This window comes from Lepisma saccharinum, chromosome 13 (genome assembly GCF_977018435.1).
Source record: "Lepisma saccharinum chromosome 13, izLepSacc3.1, whole genome shotgun sequence".
NCBI lineage: Eukaryota > Metazoa > Arthropoda > Insecta > Zygentoma > Lepismatidae > Lepisma > Lepisma saccharinum.
Window position 1 is genome coordinate 53455002 of NC_139241.1, and position 22326 is coordinate 53477327.

A 22326-nucleotide genomic window follows, 5' to 3' on the forward strand; every position below is an offset into this window, starting at 1 on the left:
TTAGGCCTGAATATGTACAATTTGGTGGGTTTCGGCTTTTATAAGAACTGCAAACATGGGAGAACAAGACGCATTGGTGGTGTTCAGGCTTCGCAGCCCACAGTTTGAATCTCGCGTTGTCGAGTTGATTGTCCATCCCGCGCACGTGTAACAGCTTCATAAAAACACTCAAAGACACCATAGATGTTTTGATGCCTGATGAGAAGAAATGGACTCAGATGGTTCCGGTACACACCATGGTAATGCATGGAAACAGAGGAGTCGAGTGGTAAAAAAAAGTTCCGATTAAAATAGCAGCCTTAAACAGTGGCGACGATTTAGGGGATAGTTGCTCCCCATTTTCTTGCCTGCACACTGTGGCCTCTTAATGCTAAGCCTTGTCTACCAAGAGAAAGTAAACTTTCCTTGCAACTCCCCCTCCCCCGTTTTGGAACCCAATCCCCACCACTGGCCTTAAACATACAATTGTGAGGAACTATCTATACCCCCTATAAATATAGGTGTTCATTCACGCCCCCCCCCTCCGAAAGGAATTCCTGGATACGTGCCTGCTTTGAGTAATATTATCTTTAAAACAAGTTGTCTGTCATGAGACCACTTGTGTGTCTCACCTCAGCAATTACTTCAGGCCGTGATACCCCTATATGGGTTTCACTTGTCATTTGCTAACATGATCAAAGATATTGTTTTGGTTCCAGAATGTTACACTATACTCGTAGCCTGGCCCTAGATAGCTGCAGGCGATTACAACAATGGCGTACAAATGGCCGTAACATTGCAGTAATAAACCTAGTGCTCTGTGATTATTTATGATGACTTTATTTTGTTGATTTTCAATACAACAATCGATGCATTTTATAATGCATTGTTGTTTGACATTTGTTGTATTTCAGGCAAGAATTAAACAAAGAAGGAGAAAAATAAAGGAAGAAGAAGAAATGAAGACTATATTCAGTGTGATTGAACATGTAGATTGCATTTCGTGCAATGTTTTATGGAAGAAGCACTTCTGTTGTTGTATGTTCTGTTGACGATGTATGACCAAGAAACAGAAATATGCGTCCAACACTGGACGAGCTTGATAGTTCAAGTGATTGAAGTTCGTTATATGAAGAAACGAAGTCATTTATAAAAAAACGTGAGACACAGAAGTGGGTCTCGTGGCCCTCTGATCAAAATTCTCTTCTCCAGGCCACGATACCCAAAACTGGGTCTCAAATTTAAATTGAATTTTCAACGGTTTTTTGGATTGTTTTGAAATTTCTTCTGCTTCACAGATCTAATGACACCAACTTGATCCATTTTCACATTTTTTTTTACTTGGCCTCACGATGTCATTCAGACAATCCGGCCTTGGCAGTCAACGTGAACGCTGCTACTTTTTCGGCAAACACGTAACAAAATTTTAGAGTTATTACTTTCTTTCTACGTTTCAATATTATGGGACATTTTCTCGAGCCAGATTCTTACAGTATATTGAATAAAATAATAGCCTGAAAGAATGGGACAAGAACTAAAATCCTGGAATCGTGGAATCATGACCACAGAACCAAGATTCGTCGCCAGAATTTTCGAATCCATTGAGATTCGCTACTGAATCTTAAAATGTTTGAGTTCGCCACTCGCAAACAGTACACTCGAAGGCCGTAAAGAGACGAGGAAAGCTGAAAATTGCGTCACCGGCGCTCTGGCAACACACGGTTAATGTTCGAGGAGGAACGGAGCAAACACCGACTATTTACACAGGCATCAAACGAAACGTTCGCTTCCCGAAGTCTCCCTCCTAGGGGTCTGGGAATCGATGCCAGAATCTGCCGTTGCATAATTTAAAGGTTTCGCAATATCCTAATCCAAACTTTGCTGTGTCTTCCAAACTCGATCAAAGGCCGTGCGATACGGTAGGGAGTGGTGTAAGAAATTACGGCATTAATCACCTGATTTAGGAAGGGACGTGTAAAACGTAACCCTCTCCCTGAAGAGATGCACCTGCTCTACATATATAAACTACACCAAGCAAGATCAAAGGGTGCCGGGTTGGAATCATGGTTCGGGTTGAACATTCAAATGTATGTCCAATTCTCTTTCACATGGTAAAGCTATTTTTGTTTGTATATGGTTGTATAGTTTGGTTTTCTAAACTTTGAGGTTAATCGTGTGGCGATGACAAAGATTACAAAATAGTGGAGAGAACGTGAGCAATGGTCATTTATGTCTAAGTAGGACTCGAACAATTACAAGATCGTATGTTGAGAAATCAACAATCTCGCCCATCGAAGCGTTAGAAAATTTTGTAAAAATGTGCCAACAACATAGACGGAGAGATATTTTGAAATGCCTCTCAGTACTGTAATATGATTGATTGATTTGGTATTTTAAGTCCACTTTATGCACAGTAAGGCTAATCAGGACTGGACCTACAGTTTGAAATGGGAACCACTATGTGCCTCCGCCGGGTATCAGTACTGTAATACCCAACTTTTTTAACCTTGTAGGGTTCCGAGCACATTCTAACGTTACTCGAAAAAATAGGTTACAATTAACGTTACTCGGAAAATGTAGCTGAACTACAGTTAACGTTACTAGAAAGAATAAGTTGATTTACAGTTAACTTTACTCGAGAAAAGGAGCTGAGTTACAGTCGATGTTACTCGAAGGAAAACGGATCAAACTATGTTACACAAAGAAAATAAGAAAATTGAGTTACATTTAACGTCACTACGAGTAGAAGGAATAAGCAAGCTGAGTTACAGTTAACGTTACTCGAAGAAGAAAGGAAGCTGAGTAACAGGTTTACAGTTAACGTTACTCGAAGCAAAAAGGAAGCTGAGTTTCAGTTAACGTTACTCGAAGCAAAAAGGAAGCTAAGTTACAGCTAACGATTCTCCAAAAAAGAAAGGTGAGTTACAGTTACATTGCTCGAAGAAAGAATGAAATTTAATTACAGTTAACGTTGCTCGAAGAAAAAAGTAAGTAAAGTTACAGTTAACATTACCCGAAGAAAAAAGGAAGTTTAGTTACAGTCAACGTTACTTGCAAAAAAAGGGAGCTGAGTTACAGTTAACGTTACTCGAAGAAAACGGAAAGATGAGTTACAGTTAACATTACTCGAAAAGAAATCGAAGCTGAGTTACAGTTAAAGTTACTTGAAGAAAAAGAAGCTGAGTTACAGTTGCTCGAAGAAAATAGGAATTTTAGTTACAGTTAACGTTATTCGAAAAAATTGAAGCTGAGTTACTGTCAACGTTATTCGGTAAAAAGGAAGTTGAGTTACATTTAACGTTACCCGAAAAGAGATGAGTTACAGTCGACGTTACTCGACAAAAGAATCTGAGCCTAAGTTACAGTCAACGTTACTGCGTAGTGTTCCTCACATTCCTGAGCTACCCTGACCTTTGTAGAAGACAGGATATTCAAAGAATGCATTGAGTACAGCAGTATGTATTTCCAGTAGCAAGGGTTGTAGAAAGTAAGGAGGGGAAAAGGAGGGGGTAGTAAGGAGTGGAGAGCGAGGTGGTTGACGTAAGAAGGATTCCACGGTTGGCACTTCGGGAGAGAAGTTCGGGGTTTGAAGGAAGAAAAGGTATCGTCGAGAGGGAGATGAGAGTTCGGTGATAAGAGCAGGGACAGTTAAAGAGACTAGTTTCCATGATATGAAAAACTCAATATGCTGACCAAGGCAGAAATTTATTTTATTATAAAAAATATAAACTAAACGTAACGTTTCAACCTTCTAGCAAGGTCTTCATCAGACTATGTACCAAGTACAAATGTAACAAGGTACAAGAACAGGACGATATATATACACACAAATACTCCCCTCCAGACTATTAGAAAGTTGTTCTGGAACATTCTAGCAGGTTGTTTTCCCTTGTCAATTTTACTTTACAAGCATCTTAAGAATAGCGAAGAATGCTAACAAGATAAAGGAAAACAGAGAAAAGGAAGAGGAAGAGATTATCTACGAAGTGAAATGTAAAGAATGTCAGAGTGTCTACATAGGAGAAACGAAAAAGAGTCTGAAAGACAAGTTGAAACAACATAGGGATGATGTACGAGTTAAGGGAGAGAGAGATGTAAACACACGAGAGAAACAGGACATGACATAGAGTAGGATGAGGCCACGCAGATAGGAAGGGAGAAGAGAATGCTAGTGAGAAAATGGAAGGAGGTCAAGGAAATAGAGAAGAAAGGTGAAGAAGACACAATTAACTGGAATGGGGGACTGATGATAAACAAAGAATGGAGGAAGGTGTTAGAAAGAGTGAAAAGCACAAGAGAGAAAGAGGAGAGAAGAAGGAAGAAGAATAAAGGAAATAGAGCGTGAGATAAAGAGTCCAACCAAGGTGAAAGTAAAGTTGACAAGGGAAATCCACCTGCTAGAATGTTCCAGAACAACTTTCTAATAGTCTGGAGGGGAGTATTTTTTTTTGTATATATATCGTCCTGTTCTTGTACCTTGTTGCATTTGTACTTGGTACATGGTCTGATGAAGATCTTGTGGAGACTTATTGATCATCTCTTCAAGTACGAGAAACATTCACTAATTATGTCCTTGCCGATTCAGTCTTAAAGATCCTAAAATCTGATTTCTGTGTCGCCATTCTTGTAAGACCTATGTAGAATAACATTTATCTAGGTGCTCTCCAGATGAAGATTAAGCATAAGCGAGTGGCTATGAGCTAACACCACCCAGATACGATCCCAACACCAAGCTTGCTGTTACTAACAACACCGAGTCCGGTGTTTGATGTGATGGAAGCTAGGGTGGTCTAAGTGGGCTAGATGCTGTGGTGTCGCTGTTATATGACTAGAAGAAAAACAAGCTGAGTTACAGTGAACGTTACTCGAAAAGAGGAAGCTGAGTTACAGTGAACGTTACTCGAAAAGAGGAAGCTGAGTTACAGGTAACGTTACTCGAAAAAAGGAAACTGAGTTACAGTCAACGTTGTTCTAATAAAAGAAGCTGAGTTTTAATTGATGGTAATGAACGTGACGTCATCACCTAGTGCACTTTGGGAAGGTACAACATGAAGTCGGGCAGGTTCTAACGTGTTAGGAATATGAGAAGCCTTCTTATAACGAGAAATTTTCTGCATTTTATACGTAAACATCCATCATATGATCATGATAATTATACCTTGAATCATTTCAGCAAAGACTATACGCGCAAAGCTTACCCGGCATGTTTTCAAGGCATGAACTCAGCGGTTTGCCAAAATATGGCGGCGGAGTGTGGTTTCGCGCAATGAATTGTGGGGGAAGCTGTTCGCTGAATATCATCCGTTACTGAATAATTAAAATATTACGAATAATATACATAACCGTTATAATTTTTAATTTATTTTATAAGGGACACTTGATTACCGCGCAAGAACTTTCCTAAATATATTTTTAGCTACGTGCCTGGAAGTATTAATCACACGCGGCAGTGACTAGTTAGTTCCGCCAATTGGCGCGTTTGTGGAGCCACCAGCTCTCCACAAACGAGCACTACACTGTGAATCTAATAACAACTCAGTGAAAAAATACTCTCCTGTAAATAAATGTGCGGGAAGCAAATGAGTGCTATTGCGTGTGTTTATGTACACAGAATCAATTCTCTATATATTTTACTGCGAAACTTCTGAAAAAATAGTGATGTTTCAACCCCCCCCCCCCCCCCGCCTCTTCCCATTCCGTAAGCACGCCTCTAGCTAAGGACCTTACACAGACACATTATATGCACGCATCAGCTGACATTTCGTTTACCTGAATGTGATCCATAACTGCGTGCAAAATCCCTTTTTAAGCGTGGAGTTTATACGCAGTGGGAAGAATGTAAGCGAAATATGATATTATCCTGTTAGCGGATATTGTACAGAGAAAAACGAGAACAAAGATACACAACAAAGTAGCCCTTGTATAATACATTCACAGTCTTCCTGAATACGGTATATATATATATATATATATATATATATATATATATATATATATATATATATATATATATATATATATATATATTTATAATAACAGAACGCGGATGTAAAAATGTAGCGAGGAAACAGACATTACGTTTTTCAAACTTTTTTACGCTCTGAAGGCTAAATTAAGGGAAAGGGTTCGTAGTTTTGCACGTCTGTTAAATTTTCAGAATTTATTCCAGCGGATTTTCACCGATAACAGTACTTCTCTCTCTCTCTCTCTCCCCCCTCAACCAGTGCCGAGAGGGGGAGGGGGTTAAAACCCGCCCCAATCCTTTCAAAATAATACTGACTTGGCCTACATAAACATACACACATCTATCTGTGTATATGAGTGTGTGTACTGGCAGGGTCACAATTGTTACATAAACAGTGTATGTATACACACCGCTAGCGTACCAGGATATGTTTTCGGAGCGGGCTGGAATTGTAAAATATTTCGTAATTGTCATTTTCTACCTTCGTCTTATAAGATGTTCAAAGGCAAAAATGGCAAGGAACTTTTCGGAGGTCATTTTTAAGGGGAAGGGTGTTACATTCACCACTTCTTTTCACGAGATCTTTGCTGCTTGCATTTGAAAATTTTAATTTCGTCACAATTTCTGGAGGGGCTGTATCCCCATCAGCTCCCCTGTATACGGCAGTCATACACAAAACACACCCTTAACATTAACCCCTTCCACCCTCAACAAGCCCCTTTTCTTCTTCTTCTCTTCCCAACTTTTCCACGTCTTTTATTCTCTGTCTTCAATGTCGACTTAAGTTTCACATTGGCAAAAAATTATTTACCTTTCATAGAATTTAAAATATTTTTTTTTTCAAATCCCGTTCCTACCTTTTCTTATGTACTTTTAATTTTTCACTGAATACATAAAGTTCGAACCCTTTAATTAAAGTTTGTTTCAAGCCTCGGTAGCTAAGGAGTGCTTCAATTGTTTTTTTTTCCTTGCTCGGAGCAAATCTTCAAATGTCACGTACGAGAAGTGTGTAATGCTCTGCTTAAACGAAGATTCATGAATGAAAAAGTTCATTCTGTGTTAATTGCTCGTAACGAACATTGAAATCGAAGTTGAAATATGACAAATTTTCCTTCGCGTGATTATTTTGCTCGGTATTTGATACTGAAAATTATGAATATTTGTAGGCATGCATTTTGTGGGAACGCTTCATATTTCACGGCATGTATGGATTAACTGACAACATACAGAAAATAAATGCACAATACCTGATCCCTCGTGCACTCTACTTCATAAAAAAATCCACACTTTTGTTATTTCTAACATCAGACAATTATCTGATAGGAACGTAGGACCACGCTTTTGCATTGAAGCATGCATTTCTACACGTATGTGAACTTACCCACAAGATGTGAAAGAACAGTGCTGCAATATGCACGTATAAAGAACAACGAACACAGATACTCGAAAGAGAAAGAGGCAAGGAGTCCATGCACGTTCCTACTTAATGTTAATAAGTATTCACCAAACCTGGTACATTTTCACAGATTCAAGTTAATGTAACTGGACTATAAACATGCTGACAAATGGATTTATGGAGAATGGTAGACGTTCAAAATCGTTTCAAAAAACTTATTGCTCTTGTTACGTTCCCCGGAATATTCTCAAAGGATCAACTTACGTTTATTCCTCAACAGCGAGCTTGAGACTTATCAGCCTACTATGAAGCCTTCAGGTTGTGGGAAAACAGATAAGGATATGCTTACGTAAACTTTACTAACTCTCGCACACAAAAATATATTTAGAAGGCAGTTAATGTTAATATATTACACTAGAACTCACAATTAAACTTCTTATTACAAACAAAAGTGTATTTAGATCATAATACTTCTTCATTACACAAATTAAAACATTCACATTTCCAAAATCACTTGCATTATTCCAACTCAACTCAACTCAACTAAGATTTATTGGACTTACAGCTTACAGGTGGCTGTTTATGCCCAGCATACATTATAAGTACATAAGATACATTTTTAATATAAATTTTACACACAAAGTTCATAAACGCTCTTAAATACAATTTTATATAACTACATTAACTCATTCAGTAACAAAAATATATTATAATTTTATATCAGCTTTTCTCAAAAAAGCAAGTATAACATATCCAATTCTAATATCTGGAGCATACAACATTGAAGTCATATTAATAGGGAATGGAACATTAATTTTTGACAATGTTTTGTATAAAGTCTTTCTTCTCTCTGAGTGAATTGGACATTCCAAAATAATATGATGAGCATCACCCCTTAAATCACCACAGTCACAATTCGGAGATTTTAAAATGTGTATTTTAAATAAATGATGATATGTTCTCGCGTGACCATTTCTTAGTCTATTTATTAAAACAATTGCATTTCTTGAACCTTTACAATTATAAAACCAAGGTTTTTTCCTAGTGTAATCAACATAAGGACGATAACTTTCACCAACGCTTTCTAATGCATTATTACACCATAAATTCCATTCTTCAAAAATTTTCTTCTTAACCCTCGGCAGAAGATCTGTGTAATGCAATGGTAACTGGATTGTTTCATTCATCTGAGCAGCTTGTTTTGCATATCTGTCTGCTTGTTCATTTCCGTAAATATTAATGTGTGATTTTACCCACACATAATGAACTACCTTTCCATTGCTAATTAAGCTATTAGTTGCACGAATACAATTGATGACATATGGTGAAATTTTAAATACATTTTTATAATTAGATTGTATTGCTTGTAAAACACTTTGCGAATCAACCAGTATTAGAAATTTCTGTTCAGGAACTGTACCAATATAAATCAAAGCTTGATATACCGCATATATTTCTGCTGTAAATATGGATGCCTCCACTGGTAACCTAAACATTTTTGATATATTTCTTTCAGTATCATAAAGAGCTGCTCCTACTCCACTTTCAGTTTTAGACCCATCTGTATATATATGATAAAAGTCTTCCCAAGATTCTCTAAACTCAGCTGAATGATTATATTTCTGGAAATATATATTTTGAATTGGTTGTGTGGGAAATTCTAACGAGTATACTGGCAATGTTCTTGCTATGAGTACTTGACTACATTCGTGATGATATTTACTAAATAGTTGTACCCAAAGCGTAGCTGATTTATCATTGGTTATTCCTGAATCATGCAGCTCTAAAAGATTTAATAAAACATCATTGAAAGGATGCCATGGTGAATGTTGAATTTTAAATAACATTTTTATAGCAATTAACTTTATCCTCACAGAAACCGAACATTCTACTGACTCCATATATACCACTACATTAGGAGTACTGTTCATTAATCCCAAACATCTTTTTAGAATTTTTCGTTGCTGGACTTCTAGTGGAGAAAGTTTTGTTACTGGAAGATTACACAAGACCATTAATCCATAATCTAATACTGCTCGATAATAATTCTTATAAAACATAAGCATGCTGGTAGGATGTGCTCCCCATTTGGTATTCGCCATAGCTTTAAATAAATGAAATATTTTATCGGATCTATTTTTCATCATATTTATTTGATACTGCCATGATAATGAAGCATCAAAGTATACACCTAGATATTTTACTTGTGAAACAATTGGAATTTGTAATCTCCTAGGAATAATGTTGAAAATATTTTGAAGACCCTTATGCTTAAATACTACTATTTTGGACTTTTCTAAAGATATTGATATTTTTTTCTGCTTTAACCATTCGTTAAATTCTATTAATTTATATTCAAACATTGAAAAATCTTTTAAGTGATTGTTTGAGTCTAAATATATACATACATCATCAGCATATTGTAGAAACTGAAATGGGGAATCTATTATTGTTTTAATATCTGATAAATAAACATTAAATAATAATGGGCTAAGAGGACTTCCCTGTGGTAGTCCTTGTCCAATATATATTGGACCTAACATTTCTGAACCAAAATGAAAATAAAGTTGTCTTTTAGATAACAATTTCCATGTCATTATGAGTATACAATGTGGCACTTTTAGTAATTGTAGTTGTCTCAATAGAACAGTAATATCTACGTTGTCATATGCACTTTGAATATCAATAAAGGCTGAAAGTACTGATTGGTTTCTTTTAATAACGCTATAAATATGGGAAGATAATGTTACTAATGCATCCTGGGTTCCATAACCTTTACGAAATCCCATTTGTCTGGGAGAAAATACCTTTTGACCTTCCATAAACCACTCTAATCTTTTTAATAAAAGCTTCTCGAAAATTTTTGCCAGTACGGAACTTAGAGCTATTGGGCGATATGACTGACCCAACGAAGGGTTTTTCCCTGGTTTTAGAATTGGTATAATAATTTGAGAGGTCCATGCAACGGGAATTTTGCCCGATAGGAATATTTGATTGAAAATTTTACATAACATGCTTAGTGCATTCTGTGGAAGATTTCGTACCATAGAATACGTAATTCCATCAATGCCAGGAGCAGAATCTTTAGACCCTTGAAGAATTTCATGAATTTCATTTACAGTGATAGAGGATGTGAACCCCTTTGAGTATTTTGATGTAGATGAGAACGTGTAGAATATATTAGGAGGTTCACAGGCTGATGTAAAGGGTGTAGGAATGACTTTATTAATAAAATCGGTTTTCCATTCAGTGGACAAAGGTAAAGTCCGACTTACATTTGCTTTTCTAAGTGATCTGAACTTGCGCCATATGACGTCTAATTTTGTGTTAGGGTTTATTTCTTCGCAATATTTTTGCCATGAAAATCTCTTAGCCTTTATATATACTTTTCTAGATTTTGCAGTAGCTCGTTTCAAATTTATCAAAGTTGCAGGTGAAGGAGCACTTACAAATTGTTTCAATGCTTGTATTCGCTTCCTTTTTGCTTGGAAACATTCTTCATTCCACCAATCTATTTTAGGAAAATTTCGATCATATTGCGGTTTTAGTCGGGGACAGGCATAATCCATAACTTGAGTTATTATATCCACAAATTTTTCATATTGTACAGTATATTGGTTTTGATATTCTTTAGCTGAAAATTTTAAGTCTAAAACTGAATTATATTTCATCCAATCTGCCCTCTTTACGCTCCACTTACGAATTGTTTTTTGTTTTATTAATTTTGGAAATTTTTGAGATAATGTTAGCGTGATGAAACATGGAAAATGATCACTAGTTCGTAAATCAAAGTCTATTTCCCACACAAAATCAAAACACTGATTATCAGATATTAAAGTTAGATCAATAGAGGACATATTATTTCCATTTGGTGGAACATGTGTTGGAGATCCATCATTTATAACTGTCAAGTTATTATAATCCATCCAATCTTCAACTGTCTTTCCCAAAGTATCAATTCTATGATCACCCCACAATGTATTATGACAATTAAAATCTCCTGTTATGATAAAGGGATGTTGAAAGCCAGATATAAGAGAATTTAGATGAGAGCTCTGTATTTGTTGCGAAGTATAATGAGATGGAATATACAAGCTAATAATATTATAAAGTAAGTTGTTTAACTGAATTTGTATACCGACCACTTCTACATTATATTTGGAAAATAAATCATGTGTTGAATTAAACTGAATTTGTTGAAATGGTACACTTTCATGAACAAAGATTCCCACACCCTTATTTCGCACATTATAATCATTTAATATACTATGATAGTGAGCAATATGAATATTTTCTGATTTTAAACCCCATACCTCACTAACGCAAATAATTAACGGGTGACACTCATCTATTAATTTAATTAATTGAAGTTTCCTTGCAGAGAAGGATCTTAAATTCCATTGTATTATTAATGGCAAGAATTTTCTTTGCTGGTAACACATTGTTGTTTTAAATTAGGGGGTGTCCCCGAAATCTTGTAAGTCTTGAATTAGTTTTAAAATTTGTACAGAAATTTCATTACATTTTAAGATTATTTTCCTAATATATAATAAATCATCACTCACTGAAATTGTTGTGGTAAGTTCAGCTATTAGATGTAGCAGATTTACTAGCGATTCTTTCTGAGAAGGACTCTCCGCTGTTGTCCGGCGTCCAATCGAATCAGATTTTCTATCCTGTTCCTTAGAGGAACACGTCGTGCTCACAGGTTCACTTGTATTAGCCATTGCTGATGATGTTGACGCAATTTGTGGATCCTTGTGTTTATTTTTGTCCTTTATCAAAACAGGTTTAATTGTTTTCCTCAATTGTGAAGCAGAATGCAGTCTAAAATTTTCCCCGTGTTGTTTTTTAAAACTTTCATAAGACCGGTCAGATTCTGGTGGCACTTTCTTCCAACAGAGGTTACTCAGATATGTGTCATTTCTTCTATTTTCCCAATCTGTAACAGAATTTAATCTGATCGTAGTAGGACTTTCTGATGTGCAAGGGCTTTCCTTGTTTATTGATTCCTTTCTTATCTCTAGCAATTTAGGAAAGTCTTTAGCAGAGGTCGCATATGTTCGCTGTTCATTTCGTGGATCAATTCCAAAAAGTACTTGTTTCCTTGCATCTTGATAGGAGATGTTGTTATAAGCAATCAGCCTTTGTATTTCTCTCTCTTGCTCCCATCTTACACATGACTTATCGGTAGATAAGTGGTTTCCTTTGCAATTAATACATTTAGGACTGGCATTGCAGATTCCATGTTCCGCTTGACCGCATCTATAACACACGGGAGAGGATTTACACTGTGTTTGTGTGTGTGAGAAACGGAAACATTTCTTGCATAAAATCACAGATCTTACTTTTGGCTTCACTTCAAATATTTGTCTCCACAACTTCACTTCTTTTGGTAACTGTTGAGATTGAAATGTTACACTAATCAGTTTAGTAGGTTCTTGCCTTACTTCCCCCTCTTCAGTGAAAAAGGTTTTCTTCATCCTTATTACATCTATTATTGGAACTTCAGCTCTAATGTCTTCGATTATCTCGTCTACTGGGATGTCGGTAGGTACACCATATATTAATCCTTCTCTCACTAATAGACCTTTAGGAATTCTGGCTTCTAAATGGTATTTTTCCTTGATGAATTCATTTTTAGCAAATTTATTTGCATCATATGCTGTGCGAAATGTCAATTTTGCCTGCTTCAAACCACTTTGTTTAACGAATTCAACATCAACCTTCTCCTTACACAAATTATAACCTAATTTTACCGTATTCAGGCTCTGTGATCCAGGTAATGTACTGTCCACCAACACGATATATGGGCCTTGATGTCCCTCATAATATAAAGACATATCATATGCCTCATTTCTATATTTAGCAACACCAACCTTTGTACTTGCACTTACTTTCGGATTTTTTGGGTTTTTCTCCACTTCAGGTTCCGTGCATTCTTCATTAGATCGACCTCTTTTGAAAGAAGTCTTATCACTAACTTCCATTTCCGCTAACTGTTCAGGTACAATCACATTCATATCACTCTGGATTGCTTGCATTAAATTTTCCTCATTAATCTTCACATCCTGAGCCATCTTGGGAAATCACAAGCGTTTTTATTTCGCTTTTCTCTTTCACATATCAAATGTAAAATGTATAGAGAGATTTAATCTTGTAACTCTAGAACTATTATTCTCAAATCAAACTTCAATTAATTAGATCTCAAACTAAAAAAACAAACAATTCAACACGCTATTCACACAGAATCCAAACGATACCACCATGAAAAATCGCTCTCTTCTTGCATTATTCCAGCAACATCCATAATATCTCTCACCTCACAACCCACAATCAAATGTTTTCAGGTTAGTCCATAACCATAAAAGACTACCCAATTGAACAAAACAAATTCCGTCATAATAGACAATTAACATTTTAAACATATTAAACACATAAAATGATACAATAAGTGGGTGCGTATCATGAGATTAATGTAACTGGACTATAAACATGCTGACAAATGGATTTAGGGAGAATGGTAGACGTTCAAAATCGTTTCAAAAAACTTATTGCTCTTTTGGGTCGAGTGAGAATCAAATATTTGCAGATGTATGTTTTGTAACGTATTAGATTTCAATGTATTGTTAGCTCTTGAAGAAGATTACTGTGCGTATAATATATTGAAATGTTAATAAATAAAATAGTTTAAGGCTTATACGAAACGGAAGTTCCTATTTAGGTGTAATATTATTTGTTAATCTGTTACATTTAAGCAGTTGCGCATTCTGCACGATTTTTTTTATTTTATTTTATTTATTTCATTCTTGTGCATGACTTGCTCAGAAGCCAATATACAGTAGTTCATGCTCGTGCACTCCGGTACAGCAAGACAAGCAGTGGTGGCACACAGCATAACTGTTACAAATTAATTCTTTAACTTTTGGTTTTTCATTATTTCTTCCGTGTTGCCTCAATAGAATATCAACCTGAAAGCCTCGCGGCGTGTTGACAAAACATCTGCGTAACATAACTCTGGCCATCCTGTAGCCTGCAATGCCACCATGGGCCCGAGAAATCCCCCGGCGACCTCGAAGGTCCAATGGGAGAGTAGGATGCGTGGAGCCAAATTTTGTTTTCCAACCGGTAACGCCGAAGCCTTAAGTGCTTCTCTAATTATCACCCATTTTTCCCCATAACTTAAAGTTATTAACTTTGTCAAAAGGTGTCCAAAAACTATATTTATAGGTAGATGTTGATTTTCTTGAAATTAGAGATGAGAGAAATCTCTGTTTTATCTCAATCCCGTCTCGCATTTTGAGACTAGTTGTGGTGATCTTTTAAAACTTAAGATGAGAATGAGACCAAATCTGTAGAGAATTTTTGAGACGAGATCGAAGAGAGCCCCCTCCCCTTCCCCCCTCTCTCTAAGAAAATCAAAGGACTTATAATTCAAATAATTAATATCAGTAATTCGTAGCTACGTGGAGTCAATGCTGCTCGCATTTCCTGTGAACACATATTTACGAACATAACGGAAGGTGAACAATTCTTATCTAAAGAAAGCGTTTCTTGACCCTGCTTTCGATTTTAAAATCATCTCAGGTGCTGGAACCTTTAGATTCCGCCACGGGACTGTAGTCTCCTTCGAAATTTTGATTGATTGATTGATTTAGTTTATTTAACTTCGCTTTTCTGCAACTTTTGGCTAATTGCGAAGACGAAGATGTGTGACGATAAGATGAAATTGAATGGACACTCACAAACAGCCGGAACCCCTGGCGTGTAGAGCGATGTGCTAACCACTCCGCCACGGGGGACGGCTCCGAAATGTTGAGAAAATTAAAGAAAAGCAAAGTGATAAATTCAAACTCCCCTTAAAATGACACCAGATAACCATTCTCGTTTTAAATCAACTTTTAAAATGAAATATTTTATTGTGTATCTTCCCCCCTAGAATTACACCTTTACAAATTCAGCCCTTCCGAAAAAAAATCCTGCGTATACTAGTGAACTCCGCACGTAGTCTTCTACATTGAAATACTATAAACTATACGCATTTTTGCATGTTTTATATTACTAGCATCTTTACGATTTCAAGAACGAATCCACTGGAATCCTTTGGATTATTACTGTACGAAATGTTTCTTGTTTGTATCTTTGGACTTAGTAACTTAACCATTTACATATTATCAAAATAGTTTAGTGTATTCATAAGCACAATACAACTTTTCTCATATGTTTCTTGTTTGTATCTTTGGACTTAGTAACTTAACCATTTACATATTATCAAAATAGTTTAGTGTATTCATAAGCACAATACAACTTTTCCCATATGCAAAAACTGCTTATTAATCGTTGATATGGAATATACTGCTTGAATACTGTAAAAAAATCACATATACTTTTCTAATTCAGATGAATCTCAATTTTGATATTCTCATATGTTGAAAGAAAGAAATTAAACGCTCTTTTATGACACAAACAGAAAATAAGTAAAACATTATTAATGTATTTTTCCTCAGTTGAAAGATTGAGCTTTAAGACATCATTGCTTTTTGAGAAATGAGGAGGTTTTAATTTCACAATTACGTAATGCTATAATTTTTCACGATTCAATAAATATTGATCATTTCAGAATGCACTGTACTCACTAATTATGATACAAATTATTCATAAATTATCATGTAATTATTTCTTCCAGTTTTCACTAAAATAAACAGATTTAAATTTTTCGAATTAAGTGAATCATACGATCTTTCATGTAAATAACATGTTATGCGATACAATTAAAGTGACGAACATAAGCAGAATCAGCAAAATTCAAATAAGAAAAAAAAAATCGCTACCGGATTCGATCTTACAACCTTCAGATTGTAAAATGATACCACTGGACTAATTTGCCACCACAGGATTCGTGAGTTATGAATCAAATATATACTTTCTATTGTTATTAGGCTTGAACTAGGAATCAAAATATACTGCTTTAACAACTTATAATTGCTTTTCAGTTTAAAAAAATGTCTTTGCATGTTATTTTGTTTAACGTGTGGCACTATTTGTGTAAAACAGTGACACAATATTCATTCTACAGATCTGAAATGCTGAAGCCTGCATTTATATCTGAAAAGAAGCAATTTCAGTACACTTTAAGTGAAAACTTCTAAAGATTTTTAGTAATTACGAACCATGAATGAATTGGCATATCAAGATATAAGCATTTCTATGCTCTATTTCAAGTTTTCACTTTGTGCTCTTTTTTTTTTTATGTGTGGATAATGCAACACTCTTATGAGGACTTTTGGGGGTTAGATTCACATGCTCCCACGATTCGTCATCAGATCGTATGTATTTTGATTAAACACGCTTACGGTCTCTTTCTTACCTCCATGTTACGACCCAACCTTATATAATTCTAATAACCTTGTATCCTCATAGAAATTTCGAGACTCAAAGAGATTATATGATGATTCAGTTTTCAGACCCATAGATGTTACAGATCTTGATTTAGGTGCGACATATTATGCTCATTTTTCAAAAACTGATGATTTGAAAAATTAGTCAGATTTCATTTCTGATCCAATTGTATCAGGAAGGCAAACTTAGAGTCAAAATTTAAGTTCTAGCTTCGAAAAATCTGAAAAGACGTTTAATTTTGCATCGGAGTGCTATATCCGCTATTTTTAGAAAATAGCTGATTCATGCAATAAATTTAACTTATAAATTATACTTCGGCTGCTCTAAACATAGCCTAATACATATACTTCTCAAACCCCCAAATGCAACGTTAGGTTGTGATGTATCACTACTGTCTTCAAAAATTGACAAATACTGGATGAACAAACTTTTATTTTTAGCTAAAATGAGCTATCACAAATATATTTTACACAAGTTATTCACGAAAGATATCTCATTTAACGGCTTAAAACTTCAAATTTTTGCACAAGAAGACAGTAGTTATGAATGGTCTCGGAATATATCAATATACTTTTGTTTGCGTATGGTTGTAAGCTCTTTGTGACGATTCTTCAAAACGCTCTCACAGAACCTGTTAAGTGGTGTCGTCAGTGGAATCTAGAAATAAACCCTCAGAAATGCTCTTTCCTTACTTTTTCCCTAAAAAAGAACAAAGTGGTGTCTCCTTATGTTATTGAAAACAATCCAATCCAAAAAGTTTCCAGTCAAAAGGACGTAGGTATTATCATGGATGAAAAACTCACTTTTAATTATCATATTATAGCTACCACTAAAAAAGCCATGCGCCTTCTCGGTCTTCTATACAGATTTAGTGAAATTCGAAACCCATCATCTCTTGCCTTATTCTTTAAATCTTTCATCTCTTCCATCCTTGAATACTGCTTCCCAATTTGGGCAATGGCCTCAAAAACCAATCTCACCAGAATAGATTCTGTTCTCAGTTTCTTTCTTGCCATTGTTCGGCACAGAATATCTTCTTTCCGACATGTATTCAAATCAGACACCATAGCTGCTCTGAATATTCACTCTTCATCCTTTCGTCATGATCTAGCTGACATGAAATGTTTATACAAGATAATAAATGGCAAAATCAGAACTGATCTCCTAATCGGTGAATTTACACTTAGGGTACCCCAAGAGCAAACGCGCAACCTGCAACTCTTCCACAACCCAACCACTAGGCTATCCCTTCTACAACTCTCCTTGTTTTAGAGGCTGCCAGAAATCTACAACAAACTTCCCCTGGATGTAGATATTTTCCTTCCAGAAAGAAATGTTTGTACATTACTGACCAAGAACATGTAAATCTCTCCCATCTTGTTATTGTTTTTATCTTTTGTTTCTACTTTATGTTGTTTCAGTGTAAAATGGCCAAATAAGACTGTATCTGAAACTCTGAGTAAATAAATAAATAACAAAATACAAATTTCAAAGAAACGTTAAGTTGTTGCATAAAATTAACTAATTTGTGGAAGATGGAAACAATATATGTTTTCTTAAAAATATTTGGGAATTTCTGCTTTAGATATAAGGTCATATATATAAAGCATAAATTACCAAATATTTTTAGTTCGTTGTAAGCTACTGATATGCTAATCGGGGTTGGACCTACTTTTTAAGTAGGATAGAAGATGATGACGTTACTACTACGCCATTGGAGAGGCTAAAACATTCTGAGTGATGGATCAAATTTCGAGAGAGAAATTCGTCACGAAGCTGTTTTTAATTAACTGTATTTTTCAACTTATTAGTCGACATTTTATCGTATGAAAGGCGCTATTTTTCGAATTCTAAATAGCTTGAATATTTATCTAAACTTAATTGTCCCAATTGAAAGGTATTGAAAGATTGGAGCTTTAAAAAATATCTCTGTCTGTTGTCTCAAAACATCAATTTTCCTCGTACATCATTTTGGACGGACGGTATTTATTCGGCATTAAACTGAATGACATCATTATTGGAGACGGTAGGTATTTTTAAGGACATGGACATGTTTCCAATATAACTTTATGTTTAACATAATTTTCCACACTGATTTCACAGAAATAAGGAACTCGGTTAACATAGTAAAATCAATTAAAGAAAATGTACCAAATAATCTCTGCACAATACTTACCTCCAGAGTTCATGGGCGAATAAATTCACAATTTTGAGATTTTTTGCAATTTGTTTCTAATCTGTTCGCGTAGTACAAATTGGGAAAAGTTGACCTAATGTATTGAAATTTAAAAAAAAATAACCTTAGGCCTACCATGATGACTAATTGTAAACAAAGTTTGTGTGGAAAAATGTATTATATCGTTTCTGCTTTAAGGATATGCATTGCTATTATCATTCAATAACATTATAAATTTATTAGTCCCTAAAATTAAGTGGGCATTTTTTGCAAAATGGTGGCATATAGTACTTTAATTCTTTCAAATACAGTTTAGTAAGAACATGTTAATTTTCATGTATGTTTTACCATATCATGGTAGCCCTTTTTCAGTCATCTTATTTATATGTAAGTTATACGTAATAGTGGTTTAAGATGTTATGGTGAACCTATGAGGGTGGTTGGTGAAGTTACACCCCCCCCCCCTTGGATCAGTTTTCCTACAAGAAAAGAATATGTGGAATTTGGAAAAGATGGTATAAACAAGTACCAAGATACAGTCCCGTAAAAGATGACAGTTGAGTTAATATCAATATGTACTTACGCTAATCGCAACGATGATGAGTGATGATTAGGTCAAATTGAAGAAAGAACTCGCACATTCTCAGGACGGGACTTGAACCTAGAACCTACGATGACCTAACGTGCTTTACTCACCAGCAAGGCAAGATTAACAAGTCAATAAAGGCATTTAAAATGTCCGTATAGATCAACCCTAATGGTCAACGATTTAATTGAATTGTTAGAATTATTAAGAGTACGTAAGCACTGAGGTTATTCGCTCCAGATTCATAATATGATGACAAAATCCTTTTAACAATAAGATATAATTTCAGTCGTCGAATAAAATGAACAAATATATTTACTATACTCTGCCCCACCCCCCGTTCGATACCCGGTGGAGGCACATAATGAACTTAAAACATAAACTCAATCAATCAATCAATACTCTGTCCCCGGAATCTGTGGAGCAAGGCCTCGCATAGCGACAGGGAAGGGGAGGAAACCGAGTGGGTAGAGTGAAGCATCACACGCTGCTCGAAAGCTGATAACTGCAGTCGCTTCACTCCTCCACGCAATCCCGTTCCCTCACATGTGTTCATTGGTAGAGCCGCGTCACTACTTGCTCCAGAGATATCCGAGACGGGATGTAGAACTAATATTATTAACTCCTTATCGAGAACAAAGTCCAACACAACGTTGATGTGTTGTGTGTTGGAACCTAAGGAAGCATCAAGCCTCTATACGTAATTTCAGTTTTACCCGCAGTTTTGTTCGATTTAGTTATAGTTTTTATGCTATTTTATGTATTTTTTTTTTACAATTTCTTGGTCGTTTTCAAAGCAATAATTTCTCCAATCTTTTTGCAGATGGATGGGTCACATGAACAGCACCCAATCCCACAGATGATTAACTTGGTTTTGGCTTCATGCACCAGAGCCTCGCTAGCATATACATATGCAGGAGTCCAATATGTAATATTACAAGATCACCGCTCACACCACCCCTTTGAGAATGTCATTGCTTAACTTAAATTCAAAGAGGAATGGCCACTACTTTCTCTAGAATGCCAAAAACAATTGTTACAAATCGGTCAAATATGTCACTTCCCGGAAATTTCAGAACAACAAAGCTGTCATTAACATGTAGCTAATGCTAATCACTACAAAGTGAACTGCAAGTACTTACCACCGAAGTCTGGTCTTATACGCTTGTCGTAACGGTCTGTGGCCAACAGTTTATTCAGAAGGTTGGTGACGTTCTGTGATAATAGTCTGCTGTCCCTTGAAGCCGTCTCAGCAGGTTGTAGCAACAATTGATAAAAAAGGACCACATACACGCAACAGACGAGGGCCCCCGATGCACAGCGACAAGCCATAAAGTCTCCAGAAGAAAAATCTGTTGTTGCACTACCACAAGCTTGGTACCTTCTTGCGAATCCGCGGGGGCGAGGGGGAAAACACCATCTTCGGTCCCGAACTTCCTCTCGGTGGTGGTGATGATGGTGTCGCACTCACCCGCCCCACCACCACATTCACCTGCACGCCACCAAGTCCCCGTCGCGACTCGGTCGACGCTTATCGCACACTAACAACGAAATCTGCCAACCCTTCGAAGAGGGGTTATCGCAATCCGCGACGCAAAAATTCGCTGCTCGTGTCGACAGCAACTTTCAGACCAGGGACATCCCGACGTTTAACGGCAACTGGTCTAGTTTTCAGTCGCTGCCCAAACTTCCTCAGGTAAAAATAAGAAAAAGGAAATGTCGGAGAGAGGTGGAAAAGCAAGGAAGAAGAAGAAGAAAAACAAAAAGGGGCCGCTTTAAGCTGGAGTTGTTCGCCGGTGAGTTGATACGAAGCGGCGCCAAGTATCAGACTATTTCTGCATCTGCTGACTGGGCTACAAGGGCGTAATCTATCGGCCGATTCGCGTATCACTCTCCCCAAGCTACGGAACCGCTGGTTTGCGCGGTGGTGACTTGTTCTTCATCCCCGCGAGTGTGAACCGTGTTTGCAGCGAAACTTCACGCGAGTCGACTTGCAAGTATGATTTCAGTATCGCGTTGTTACGAGGAAAACAGTCGAACATCGCGCAGCAGCTGCGCGTCCAGTGGTGTCAATACCTTCCTCCGCACCCTCCCCCATTAAGGTACCAAGTCCGTCCCCACCCCTTCTCTCCCCACCTTATGTACCTCACGTAATCCTTCACATTCCGTAAACGTTGTGAAACAAAATAGTGATACACTGCTCGCTTCACAATCTACAAGCTTGTGATACGTACCGAGTGAGTTGTACTTTTTTTTTTTTTAATTTTGTTGGAATAACTCTTCGTTGCAGCTTTCATAAGACTTCTTCCTGGGTCTAAAGTGTGAACTGGAGGAGGAAGCCGCAAAACTGTGTCATGTGATCCCTCACACTCTTCGAATATCTCAGGTGCTAGAAGAGCCGTATATTATCCTGGGTTTCAAGAGCAGGTAAGTCGTTTTATTCAGCTATACTTACTGTCTCAGTTCTAAGTGTCTCTGTGATATGGAATAGAAGAAACAAGTGCACGAATACTGAAAGGGAAATTTCAAGTGACTAACCACTGTCTCCACGTATGTCATGTTTAAATATTGGTTTCTGTTTTATTCTCAGATGGAGACGTGCGAAGACGTCTCTCATCTATTTGCATACAGCAGGTAGCAAGCTCACCTTTCGTAGAGACAAGATATATAACTACTCTCAGAGCCGATCCGTGGGGGGGACTACAGGGGCACCTGCCTCAGTTTCTCAACCAAATCAGAACCGTAGGTGGAAAGAAATAGTATGTCTATAGAGTAACTTTATCACTTTACAAAGTAACTTGTGCATTTTTTAAAAAAGAAAAGCT

General features: G+C 36.5%; 1 protein-coding gene across 1 annotated transcript in view; it reads right to left on the reverse strand.

The window, feature by feature from the left end:
- The window catches only part of LOC145997288 (gamma-aminobutyric acid receptor subunit alpha-6-like), a 210232-nt gene extending 189082 nt beyond the window's left edge, over nucleotides 1-21150 (reverse strand). Inside the window, exon 1 of the mRNA XM_083134179.1 lies at nucleotides 20644-21150. Within this exon, the coding sequence (XP_082990305.1) occupies nucleotides 20644-20833 (190 nt within the window). The 5' untranslated portion in view covers nucleotides 20834-21150. The remainder of the gene's footprint in view (nucleotides 1-20643) is intronic.
- Nucleotides 21151-22326: the final 1176 nt, after the last annotated feature.